At 43.7% G+C, this 13362-nt stretch overlaps 1 protein-coding gene across 2 annotated transcripts in view; it reads left to right on the forward strand.

The window, feature by feature from the left end:
• Positions 1–4571: 4571 nt before the first annotated feature.
• The window catches only part of Lrig2 (leucine rich repeats and immunoglobulin like domains 2), a 51295-nt gene continuing 42504 nt past the window's right edge, over positions 4572–13362 (forward strand). For both annotated transcript variants that reach the window (XM_075981722.1, XM_075981723.1), the window contains exon 1: positions 4572–5042. In XM_075981722.1, coding sequence (XP_075837837.1) covers positions 4798–5042 — 245 coding nt within the window. In that variant the 5' untranslated portion in view covers positions 4572–4797. The remainder of the gene's footprint in view (positions 5043–13362) is intronic.

Genomic DNA, 13362 nt, shown 5'->3' on the forward strand with positions numbered 1-13362 from the left:
GACCAGGCTGGCCTCTAACTCAGAGAACCAACCTGCTTCTTCGTCTTGAGTACTGGGGTCAAAGGCATGTATCACCAGCACTCAGCTAATAAATGTAATAAAATGTAAAGACCAACTGGACGGGGAAGCTGTATTATGTTCTTAGACTGAAAGTTGCTTTCTGTAAAGATCTCACGTTCTCCCAAGTTTAGATATAGATTTAGTGCAATCCAAAAATAAAAAAAAAACCCAATAAGAATTGCATTGCAAAGTAAAAATAACAGCAAAGATACAGTTGTGAAAAATGTAGACCAACTTGCTGAGCCAGTTACCAAGATATATTTGAAGGCTACTGTAATAAAAAATATAGTACTGCCCCAGGGAAAGTTAAATTGACTTTTGATAGCTATCAGTTGTTAATTAGATATTTGATTTATGACATAGAACCTCAGAGCAGTGATTGAAAGGATATTTCACTAAGTGAAGCTCAGTTCTCTGGATTGTCACACGAGAGAAAAAATGGATATTTTCCTTTTTTATAGTTATTTTATGTGTGTTTGGGAGAGGATTTGAGACAAGGTTTCTCTGTCTATCTCTGTCTGTTCTGGAACTCACTATGTAGATCAGGCTGGTCACAAACTCACAGGGAGCAGGTTGTCCCTGCCTCCTGAGTGCTGGGATCAAAAATATGTGATACCTGGATCTTTTCTTTTAAGATTTATTTATTTATTATGTATAGTGGTCTGCCTGCATGTTTGTCTGCAGGCCAGAAGAGGGCGCCAGACCTCATTACAGATGGTTGAGAGCCACCATGTGGTTGCTGGGAATTGAACTCAGGACCTCTGGAATAACAGCCAGTGCTCTTAACCTCTGAGCCACCGGATCTTTTTTTAATCACTAGCAAAAACCAATATAAGGCCAGGGAGATTGTTCAGGAGATAAAAGTGCTGGTTGCTCAAAGCTAATAACCAGAGTTCAAGCTCTAGGACTCACATGAAGGTGAAGGGAGAGAACCTCCTTCCCAAGGATGACCTCTGACCTCTATGCTAAATCATGGCATACACGCCCCCCCCCCACATATTGTGTACCCACACATATAATAATTAGTGATTGGAGAAATGGCTTATGGGTTAAGAAAATTGGGTGTTCTTCCAGAGGCTCCAGGTTCAATTCCCAGCACCCATAAGGTGGCTTACAATGAATGGTGTGTTACTCCAGTCCTGGGGATTTGATGCCCTCTTCTGGTCTCTGTGGGTACTGCATGCACATGGTGCACAGACAGATGTGCAGGCAAAACATCCATATACATAAAAAGAAATACTTTTTTGTTTTTTGGTTTTTAGAGATAGGGTTTCTTTGTGTAGCCTTGGTTGTCCTCAAACTAGCTCTGTAGACCAGGCTGGCCTTGAGCTCCAAGAGATTCGCCTGCTTCTGCCTCCCAAGTAAAATTTAAATAAATTCCAGACCAAAAAGTCATAGACATAACTATAACTATTTTGGAAGAAAATTATCAGAGAATATTTTTTTCACTTTGGAGTAGATGTAAGTAATTATAGATATTAAAAGTTATTAATCATAAAAGAATAAGAAATTTGACTATATTAAAATAAACTTGTGAGGTGTGATGGTGTATGCCTGTCACCCAAGCACTCTGGAGACTGAAGCTGAATGGCCTTGAGTTCAAGGCCACTTTGGACCTCATAGTGAGACCCCTATGTTAACAAATAAAATCGTGGTTGATGGGGAGGAGAGATGGCTCCGTAGTTAGGGACACTGACTGCTCTTGCAGAAGACCTGGATTGGCTCTCAGGCACCCTCACTGCAGCTCACAACCTCTGTGACTCTAGGGGATCCCACGGCCTCTTCCCTCCTTGTCAGGTTCTTCGTGCACGTGTACACAGACATGCCTGCTGACAAAACACCATACACACTGAAGAAACAGTCAGGGTGGGAGAGATGGCTTAGCTGGTGTTCCTGTTCTAGAAGACCCTGAGAGGCCAGGAGAGGGCACTGGAGTCCCTGGAACTGGGTTTCAAACCGTCTAGTGTCTGTGCTAGGAACTATGTGATTTAACCACGGAGCCACCTCTCCTGCCCCCACAGTTTTACATCTTCTTGATAAAGTCTGATATCTGGATCAGTTTTCTGGCCTCACATTTTGCTTCAATAATAAAAGAGAAACCTCCAGAGACAGAAGCTGAAGGTAAACGTGAAGTGCCCACTGAGGGGAAGTGGGCAGGGAACCAGTGATGTTCATGGCCCAAACTGTGCCCAATTTATGAAAAGTCATAATTATCTGTGACTGGAATATGGACATGATGGTGAGGGGATACAGGAAATCAAGAGATAGTTAGGCTGGGGGCTGACGGCAAATACATGTTAGACAAAGAATGTAGACCTTGACAGTAGAGGTGAAATGGAGCCGTTAACGCAAACATTCTTCCTATTTTCCAAAATAGTCCATGTTTATTAGCAAATATTAAGAGAAACACAAATAATAAAAGCCATTTGACAATCCCAAATCCTCTTATGTGGAGAGACATCCAGTGATGGCCTCCAGGAGGAGAGGAGAAGGGCTCAACAAAAGCAGCAGAGGAGCAGAGTGTGCTGGTGGACACCTATAATCCCAGCATTCAGAAGGCCGAGGCAGGAGGACGGAGGCAGTTTAGACTACATAGCAAATTCATGGCTAGCCTGGTCTACATGGTAAGACTCTTATCTCAAAAATCCAAAAACAAGCCAGGCATAGTAGTGCATGCCTTTAATCCCAGAACCTGGGAAGCAGAAGCACGGGGATCTCTGTGAGTTCCAAGGACATCCTGGTCTACACAGTGAGATCCAGGACAGCTAGAGCTACATAGTGAGACACTGTCTCAAAACAAAATACAAAGGCCAACAACAAAAAGGGGAAGGTGAAGGGATGGAGATGTTTTAAATATAATTTAAAACAAATCTGCTGGGTATGATGGTCTATCCATCTAATTCCAGCACTGGGGGAGGCTGGGCAGATCTCTGTGAGTTCAAGACCAGTTTGGTCTACATAGTGAGTTTTAGGACAGTTAGGGCTGTTTAAAGAAAGAAAAGAAAAAAATAAAGATGTATTTTTAAATAATTAATTTTAGGCTGGGCGGTGGTGGCGCATGCCTTTAATCCCAGCACTCGGGAGGCAGAGGCAGGCAGATCTCTGTGAGTTCGAGGCCAGCCTGGTCTACAAGAGCTAGTTCCAGGACAGGCTCCAAAGCTACAGAGAAACCCTGTCTCCAAAGACCAAAAAAAAAAAAAAGGTAAGATTTTAGGCCTGGGATGTAGCTCAGTGGTAGAGCACTTGACCAATGGGCACGAGGCTCTGGGTTTGGGCCGTAATGCCTCTAAATACATAGAATTCCGATTTTCTGAGCAGGAGCACTGGATCAGCGTTGCCACAGTATTTTTAACTAGACATGGATCTTTTGCTTGTGTGTGCGTGCGTGCGTGCGTGCGTGTGCGTGCGTGCGTGCGTGTGTGTGGTGTGTGTGTATGTTGCTCAAGTGCCACAGCATGCATGTGGAGGTCAGACCACAGTGACTTGCAAAAGTAGTTGTCCCCTTCTGCCATGTGGGGTCTGGGGATCCAACTGAAGTCGACATGTTTGGTGGCAAGGCTGTTACCGCTGGGCCATCTCACCCGCCCTGTTTTTCTCCTCCTCCTCTTTTAAACGAAGTGTAACTGTAGATGAGGCTGAGCAGGGACTTGGGCTCCCCCTGCTTCAACCTCAAGTGCTGGGGCTGCAGATGCGCTGGTCCACGCCTGGCTTGCAAGCAGTTTTTGAGAAGTATAAACACACTACATGCCAGTAAGCCATTACTATTTTCAGTCTCATTACTATTTTTCAGTCTTATTCACTTTGTAGGCAACTCGCGGCTGAGAGGCACAGGTAGCTAGAATCCGCTGCAGGATGATTTCCTCTCAGCCTTCACTTTGCTGATTGCTCAAAAACCACGAACAGAAACCAGAAAACCCCCTCCCCGCAAACAACCCTTTATCTATTTGCCCCGCTTGCTTTTCTGAAGATGGACAAGGGTCTCCCAAACCGAGGAAAGATTTTTTTTCCTTAGAGACATTTACGGAGCTCCTGGCTACAGCAGAAGCTGGAGGTGTACAGATGACTGCACATCGCCTCTGCCACCAGGACCATGAAGTCGCTCCACAGAGAGAGTCTGCAGTGCGCCGGGAGTACCAGCTGCTGCCCTCTTTCGGGGTAGCACATGCCGCAGAGGCCGCCGTGTTTGGGCTCCGGAGGCCGACGTGGTCAAAGTTAGGAGGGCAGCCCTTTGCCATTCCCTTCTGCAGTCTACAGAAAAGGTCCTTTTCCACTGCTACAACACATCAACCGCAGTGAAGACGCGGCGGACAGAACGTCGTTCTATTTTAAGGACCCAGTGCGTCCCCAAGCGGAGGTACAGCGGCTGAACTGCAGGGGAAGCGCGGAAAAGCGCTTTAAGTCACGCCTTCTAAGGGGCGGGGCTATCTCAGGCCTCGCCCCCTCTGGACTCCATTTCCGACGCAACCTAGTCGTGCGGCTCCGATTGGCTGGTTTCTGAGCGTGAGGACGTCGCGTCGTGGGGCGGGGCGGACGAGCGGTGTCTGTCAGGGCCTGAGCTCTACGCCCCCGACCGCCGCCCCCCTCCCCCGCGGTCGCGTGGTTGCCACCTCTCGCTTCCCTTGCCGGGGGACAGGTGACGGCCGGGGCTCCGGGTGGCGGCGCAGCCTCCGGGCATCTGTCCGACAGCCGCCTCTCCGAGCCAGCCGCCGTCCTCGAGCGGGTCCCGGCCGCGGGAAGATGGCGGCCGCGCCCCGCGGCGTCTGGGAGCAGCGGCTCCTGGGCTGTGGGTCGGGACCCCTGGCGCGGCTGCTCGTCCTTGCGCAGGCGCTGCTGCTGCTGCTGCTGCTGCCCGCCGCCCGGGCAGGCCTGTGCCCGGCACCCTGCGCCTGCCGCCTTCCCCTGCTGGACTGCAGCCGCAGGAGGCTGCCCGCGCCCGGCTGGAGGGCACTGTCAGGCCCGCTGCCCCCCGACACTTCCAGCCTGTGAGTAGAGGGCCCGAGGGGCGCGGTCCCGGTCGCCAACCCGGGTTCTGAAGGCAATTGCCCTGCGGAGATTGTGAACTTGGAGTGTTAGCTTTGCCGGGACTCGTGGGAAGTTTGGGACTAAGATCGGGGGCCCCGGGGAGTTGGTGATGTTCTGGGCTGCAGATGGTTAACGTTGGACTCGGGCATCCTGGGCACAGCGGGTGCTCTGGGTGGCCTTGGGCCGGCTCCAAGCGCGAAACCCTCTTTGGGCTGCATCATTTTTGTGTTCCAGCTTGACTGGTCCTTGGGCGGGCACGTGATGCAAACACGATCTCTCCCAAAAGACACACGAGCTCTCTTTTGTCCCCAGGTCTCCCATTGGCTCATTATATGCTCCAGGTTGAATACTTGACGGGGTTGAAAAACCTCATCAGGCATAAGGAAGGTCATTGCCGACCCCGAATATTTTTGTAAGCCGTCAGTTTAAAGAAGGGAAAGATTTTTTTCTTCCCAAATCACGATACTTAGTTTTCACTATATTGCTTTGAGGCAGAGAACCTTCACATCAGATCTCTTTGTTTATATATGAGAGTCCAATACAGTGAGTGGTTGAGTAGATTCAGGAGTCCGACTCCATATCCTGACAAACTTGTATTAGCTAGTGGCACCTGGAGCGCTCATTGGTCTGAGTCAGTAGGTATTAAATACAACGTAGGTATTAAATACTGTAATTACGGGACTTCTTAGCCACCATCATACAGTTATGTATTTTTGCCACTAGCTGAGCGACGTGCTTATTAATTGTCTTCTAGTTACCGCTGAAAAAGAGTTATCACTGAAAATGCTTTGGGGTGTAATTAAAATATGAAGAATGGTTGGGTTGTCATTGAAAATAGAATGCAGGTGGAACGTCTGCATTGCAGAGGTTAAGTATAGATTTGCAGTATGACTTATAGGGTAGAATAGAGTGGGAAGAAGCTAACTCGTGTATTCATTGAGAAAGTTAGCAACTGCTACCGTAAGCGTAGAATTGGAATATAGTAACACAGCTTCTGCCGTTCTTATGGTGGTGACAGCTGTAGCGAATTCTAGTTTTGTTGACCCAGAATTTAAGATTCTTATCATGTAGTGTAGTCTGAATTAGCATAGCATCTTCCTTATACAGCAGGTGTCTTTTTTTCGAAGAAATTGTTGAGACAACTACCTGATTATGCTAGACTGTTTAAACGTAAGTGTGAACACAGTGTGACTTAATGTAACTGTCATTGAAATAAATATGGCCTACTTTTGGAGATCCTTCGTACAGGCTTGCCGAGCATGCTTGTTTGACATGCGTGAAGGCCGGGGTTTGATCACTAGCACTGAAAAAGAAAATCATTAGTAGGTAAACATTAGAAGTAATGTTACCAGAGGCTGACATTTAGTTGTTTGTTTTGAGAGGATGCATTCAGGTAGCCCAGGCTGGCCTTCAGCTGTCTGTCCTCCTGCCTGAGTTTACGCAGTGCTGCACCATCATTCCCAGTTTGCAGTCAGAAGATTTAAATGTCCGTAATGAAACTGACATTTTCAGTTGGAGTGGAATGTCTCTGAGAATGATTCTCTTAACAGAAATGGAGTCTTCTTCCATTAGCACAAAAACTCATAAGACCGCTCAGGATAGAATTGTATTAAGTCCAGGCTGAAGCATTCTTCAGCAATTGCTATTAGCTACATAACCGTCAGGTATACTTAGGGCTCCTTATGTTATCTTATATTTTTTTTCAGTGCCGGGTATGGAATCTAGGTTTTAGGCATGTTAGACAGCTGTTGTCTTACAGAGCCACACCTCAAGCACAGCTCTGATTTCTTTTTAAATTTATTAGGTATGGTCTTTATGATTATCTGTCTTAGCAATTCTCTAAAATATTTGATTTTTCAAAGTTGGGCACAGAACTTGATGTCGTGTTTTATTTAATTAAGCATATACCCATATTCATAAAGTGAAGGACCAGGTAATATTGTAACTTCTTTTCTTTTTTAAAAATATTTTATTGTATTTTTTTATTGTTTTGTATGTATGACCATGTGTGGAGGCCAGAGGATAACTTGTGGAAGCTGGTTCTCCCCTTCTAACGTAGGATCCCAGTGGATCAGACTTTTGCTCTCAAGCTTAATGGCAGATACTCTCATTCACAGTCAGGTTCTCAGCCTCCCTGACGCTGTGACACTTTAATACAGCTCCTCATGTTGTGATGACCTCAACCATAAAATGATCTTCTTTGCTACTTCATAATTGAAATTTTGCTACTGTTATGAATCATAATATAAATTGTGTTTTTTGATAGTCTTAGGCGAACCTCTGAGAAGGGTCTTTTGATTCCCCCCAAAAGAGTTGTGACCCACAGTTTGAGAACTGTTGCTTTTAGCCATCTTACCAACACAAAGGTATAGCCCAGGCTAACCTGGAACTTGTGGTCCTTCTACCTCTGCTTCTGCCTTTTCAGCCTGTCCTACTTGTGTGGATCATCACAACTGGCTGAGCTTTGTATTGTCTCTATAGCTCTCCTTTTTCAGAGCACCATGTAGTTGGTGCTATGGTTAGAATATGAAGTATCTCCCATAGGCTCACATGGTGAGAACTGGCATTGTTTCCAATCCCTTTCTGTGTCTGCCTGCTTTCTGCTGGTTGGGGTTTTGTTTTGTGTGTGTGTGTGTTGTTGTTGTTTGTTTGTTTGAGACAGGATCGTATTGTATAGTTCTGGCTGGCCTGAAACTCCCTCCAAGGACTAGAACTCACCCAAGTTTACCTGTCTCTGCCTCCCAAGTGTGAGTCACCACCCCTGGGGGGGATTGTAAGGTTTGTTTGTTTAATTACATTTGTTTGTTTATTGAGTGTATTGGATGGGCATGTACATGCTCTGATGCATACGTGGAGGTCGGACAACCTATAGAAGTCAGTTCTCTTCTGCCATGTGGGTCCCAGGTATTGAATTCCGGGTGTCAGCCTTGGCAGCCAGCACTTTTACCTGCTGAGTCATCTTACTGGTCCCTCATTCTGCTTTCATTACAATAACTAAGACTTGTTTCCATTTGTTCCTTTAGAATAGTTGTAAACAGGTTAATTCTTTACTACATAGAGAACATTAGTTTCTGTTGAATAACTCTAGCTAAGTCATTCATCAAGTTTCCATAAACTTACAGTTTGAACATTGTTCAAAAGTCCAAAGTCATCTGGGCCGTAGTTGCACATGCATTTAATCTCAGCACTCAGAGGGCAGAAGCAGGTAGTTTCTTGAGTTTGGGGCCAGCCTTTAGCACAATTAATAAAAACCCAGAGACAGAAATTGTTTAAGACAGCATCACCCTGAAGGTTAGAAATGCAAAGCAGCCTGCAGCTGGGTCTCACCTCCACCTCAGTCTGCAATGGCGGTCTTGCCTCCTGGAATCTCAGGATGAGACTGTGTGAGAGCTATCTCCTCCCATCTTATATTCCTCTCTAGTGCTGGGATTAAAGGCGTGCACCACTACCACCTGTTCTGTGGCAAACTACTGTGGCTACTGGGATTAAAGGTGCGTGTCACCACTGCCTGGTCTGTAAGGCTGAGCAGTGCAACTGTTTTACTCTCTGAACTTCAGGCAAACTTTATTTATTAAAATACAAATGAAATATCACTGCACAGCCTGGTCTATAGATTGAGTTCCAGGACAGCCAGAGATACACAGAATCCCTGTCCTGAAAAACAAAAACAAAACAAACAAAAAGTCCAAAGTTTCATCTAAGGCCAAGGAAGTTTTAATTGGGAGCCTCTTGCAAAATCAAAAAACAAGATTCTTACTTCTAATGTATAATGGAATAAGTATTATTCCTAAAGGGGAAATGATACATAACAAAAGAAATCAGACCAAAGGAAGACTGAATCACTTGTCAGGCAGACACCTGACCTTGTAGCTCCATGTTGTTTCTGGGACTGTGATAGCATCTTCAGTTCTCCAGTGGGCTTGGGTAGCACCATATTTCCTTAGATACATTGCATAGGAGACATATGGTCTTTCCATTGGGCCTGCTTCATTTGGTGCCTCCACTTTTCCTTGTTGAACTTAACACATTTCTGGCATCACCAGTATCTTAGGTTCTCCATTGCACCTTTGGTTCCCTCTTCACAGATAGATGCATAGCAACCTACTTATGGTATCCCTGCAGGGGATTTGATCCTGCTATAGTTTTCCTGGCCTGGCTTTCTGGAACCTTGACTCAAGCCTCCAAGACTTCCCACTCTTGCGTTCTGTGTGCTTGTAAAACTAGTACCTACCTACCTAACCCTGTTAGACCACAGCTGTAGGGGCTGTTGAGTGTTTGCTTAGCTGAAAATATTTATTTTCTGTGTGACTGTATTCTCAGTTCAGGTATTCTCTTTTCAAATGAATTTCATTTTTACAAGTTGGTGCCTTTGATGAATGGTGTCTTCCACTCAAGGCATCTTTCCTGTTGTCCCTGTGTAAAGTGTGTAATTTTTCCTTAATGGTGCCTTCTCAACAAATATAGCAGATTTGTTCATACTCTTTTCATGGCTTTAAGCAGGTTCGTGTTCTTTTCCTGATTCAACTGCTTATTTTCCATATCCTGTCCACTTTCTGATTTGAATTCTCACTATAAACTTTCCTAAGCATACTAAGAAGTAACTCTGACCCAGTCTGAATGTATGCTGTTTTAAAATTTCTTCCATCAAACTTAGTCAATTATTTTGAATTCAGCCTCACCAAAAATTTCAAAACACAGGCAGAATGCAGCCATGTTCCTTGTCAGAATTTGTAATGTGACTGCTGTCTAGTCTAATTTCCAATAGAGTCCTTGTTCTCTGAAGCTTTATGAGCATAGCCTCTACTGTTTATACTTTTATCAGCATTTTGGTGGTATCAGTGTGTGGCTCACTAACCTGTGTGTCTTAATGTTCTAGAGCTTCTCTAAACCATAGTTTAGAGAAATTATTTCTCTTTTCTCCTGCAGACCAGTTTTAAGGCCCACAAAACAAGATCAGCATATTGTAACAACAGCTCTATCCACCCCCACCCCCAAGACAGGGTGTCTTTGTGTAGCCCTGGCTGTCCTGGAACTATTTCTGTAGATCAGGCTGCCCTTGAACTCACAGAGATCCTCCTGCCTCTGCCTCCAGAGTGCTAGAATTAAAGGTGTCCACCTCGGCCTGGCTAGCCCCACTTCTTAGTATGAATTTTTTATACTTTTCTTGTTGCTAAGCCCAATTACCTGGCGTGTATCAACTTAAGGGAGGAAGGATTTGTTTTGCCTCATGTTCTGAGAGATGCAGTCTATTATGGAAAGGAAGACTCCGTGGCAGAAGGAGCACGCAGTGGCTTGCTCATAGCTAGGTGGACCAGAAAGCAGAGCTTTTTGTTGTTTGAGACAAGGCCTTGCTAAGGAGTTCCATGCTGTCCTCAAACTCGTGAGTCTTCAACTTTTGCCTCCTGAGTGCTAAGATCATGCTGTGAACCATCACATTGGACGCTAGTATGTCTAATTTTGACTTGTGGCATTCTGTGTCATTATGTTGCTGCTCAAAAGTTTAGAATTTGAAGCATTTTGGATTTTTTGGTTAAGAATGTTCAACCTGTGTTTTTAAATCCTTCCACTTATATGTATATCCAGTGTTAGTGGAGAACCATTTAGTCAAAATGGTTTTAGAGTGCTAGGACTTTGTGCCTGCTAGGCAAGTCCTCTGAGCTCTGTCTGTAGCCCAAATTGTCATTGCCTCTTAAATGCGAATTTAGGAGATCCGTTTTTACTTAGGTCTTCAAAAATTCCTTTATGCTTTGGAGAACCCACTTAAGTACTAATCAGTGTCCCAAGCATGTTCTGTTTTTATTAAAAATACTTTGTAGGGGGCTGGAGAGAAGGCTCAGCAGTTGAAGTCGCTGGCTGCTCTTGCAGAGTAGCATTCAGTTCCCAGCACTCAAGTGGCAGGTGACAACTGTCTGTGACTCTAGTCCTAGGGGATCTGATGCCTCTTCCGTTTGTTCACAGGTCCCAAGCTTGCTCCTGATACGTAGATATGCATGCAAACAAACACCATGTGCACAAAATAAATTTAAAAATAATAAATCACTTTGTAGTTCTAGTATACAGCATGCATAAACAAGGGAGTAATCAAGCTCTTAATTTTTATTACTATAATTGCATAGTTTCCTAATGCTTGAAAATACATTTCTCTCAACTTAGTAAATAGGATATGTTTTTATTTTTAATTTGTGTGTGTGTGTGTGTGTGTGTATGTATGTGTGTTTGTTTCTGTACAAGTGCCTGGAGGTTGAAGGCATCAGATCTCCAAGAAGCTGGAGTTACAGGGTATCATGAGCTGCCTGATGTTAGTGCTAGGAATTGAACTCAGGTCCTCCTGAAGAGCACTGTGCACCCTTTAAGACAAGGGCTGACCATCTATTCAGCCTAATCTTAGAGTTCTAAAATTTTATATATTTTACATGTTTTGTTCTTGATTTATTTTTATGAGAGAGGGAGAGAGAGAGTGCAAGATTGTTCTACATTATTTCTTGAGGGAGGGACTCTTAGTAAACCAAGATCTGGTTGTGCTAGCTAGCTTGCTGGGGGAACTCCTGTCTCTGCCTTTGGGGACTGGACTTACAGATGGACCAGCAGACCCAGACAACATTTATGTGGGTTCTGGGGCTCAGAACTCCAGTCTTTAACCTTGCCAAGTACTTTAACTGCTGAGCCATCTTCCCAACTCTGCTTTATTCTTTAAAGTCCTCGCCTAATGAAAAACTGACATTTAACCAATGGAGAAAGATCATATTAAAAGCTTAGCAAAAATGTTTTAAAGAAGGGCTGTGAATGTGTTCTTATGTTTTCTTTAGTGTGCCAAAGTAAATGACTCAACTTATTTTCTATTACTCTAGTCATGAAAAACGTTAGGTTGTTCAGTTGATACAAATAAAAAAAAAAAATCAAAGCAACTTAATTTTTCTCAAACCAAATTACTAGCTTTATATTTAGGACAATTCCTAGAAGAATGGAATAGTTTATAAACTTTTTAAAAAGAATGTGTATTCTTTACCCCTGCTTCCAAAAATATTATTAATGTCATATTATTTATATAAAAATATGATTATGTTACTTGTAATATTATTTTATATTACAGTATATAACTTACTATTATATTATTTGTAAAATAGTGCCAGGATAACTAGTGATGAACAATTTTACAATTAAGTGATGAGCAGTTTAATAGCAGAAAGTACACTGTAGAAATAATTGAAAACTAAATACTGTTTCTTTTGGGTTTCTCTTATTTTGTTTGTAATATATTTGTTTCAAAATACTATTTCATCTTACTCATATAACTTAAATCATGGCTAGTTTCATTGGAAAATGTATAGATAATTCTGAACATGCAAGTCTTTCTTTGGGACACTGTTAAACCTGGTGCTGGGTTAACTGTGTTGCCATTGAAAGACTAGGAGATGAACTTAGTGGGTAAGAGTGCTTGCTGTGAAAGCAAGGTGACCTGAGTTAAAATCTCCAGAACTCATTTAAAAGCTGGGCATGACTGTACATGGCTGTGACATCAGTGTATTGGGTGGAGACAGGTGGATCCCAGGAGCCGGACAGCCAGCCAGTCTAGTTGAAATGGCGAGCTTCAGGTTCAGGTTCAGGTTTCTTAAAAGGTAAGATGGAGAAATATGGTGAAATGGCTCAGCAATTGAGATAATTTAAATTCCTCCCACAACATAATAAAAAAATAAACAAAACCTATGTTTGTTATTGAGGAATCACGAGTTATTTTAGTGATGAGAAACCCAGTTGATATGTGACTTTGTAATTAGATCTTCACCACATGTTATTTATTTGAATTAAAATAAAAGAGTTTTGGCCTGAATATGTGTGTAGACCTGATGTCCTGATGTGCGTCTGTGTGGTACATAAGTGTGGAGGTCAGAGAACAGCTTTGTGGAATCTGTTCTTTCCTCTACCTTGGGTTCCAGGGATCAACTTAGAACTTAGGTTGTCGGGCTTGTGCAGCAAGTGCCTTTACCCACTGAGCCATCTCACCAGCCCTTAAACGAAGACTTTAAGTGGTAAGATAGCTTTTGTTTTGCTTTTTGAGACAGGGTTTCTCTGTCTCTGTCTGTCCTGGAACTTACTTTGTAGACCAGGCTGGCCTCCAACTCAAAGATCCACCTGTCTCTGCCTCCTGAGTGCTGAGATTAAAGGCGTGCACCTCCACTGCCTGGAAATAGCTTGTTTTTAATGTCTATTTCACATTTAAAAGTTTTGACTTCATAATAATAGTCTCCGAAAAAGACATGAACTCAATTGATTCTCAGAAAT

This window comes from Microtus pennsylvanicus, chromosome 7 (assembly GCF_037038515.1).
Source record: "Microtus pennsylvanicus isolate mMicPen1 chromosome 7, mMicPen1.hap1, whole genome shotgun sequence".
NCBI classification, from domain to species: Eukaryota; Metazoa; Chordata; class Mammalia; order Rodentia; family Cricetidae; genus Microtus; species Microtus pennsylvanicus.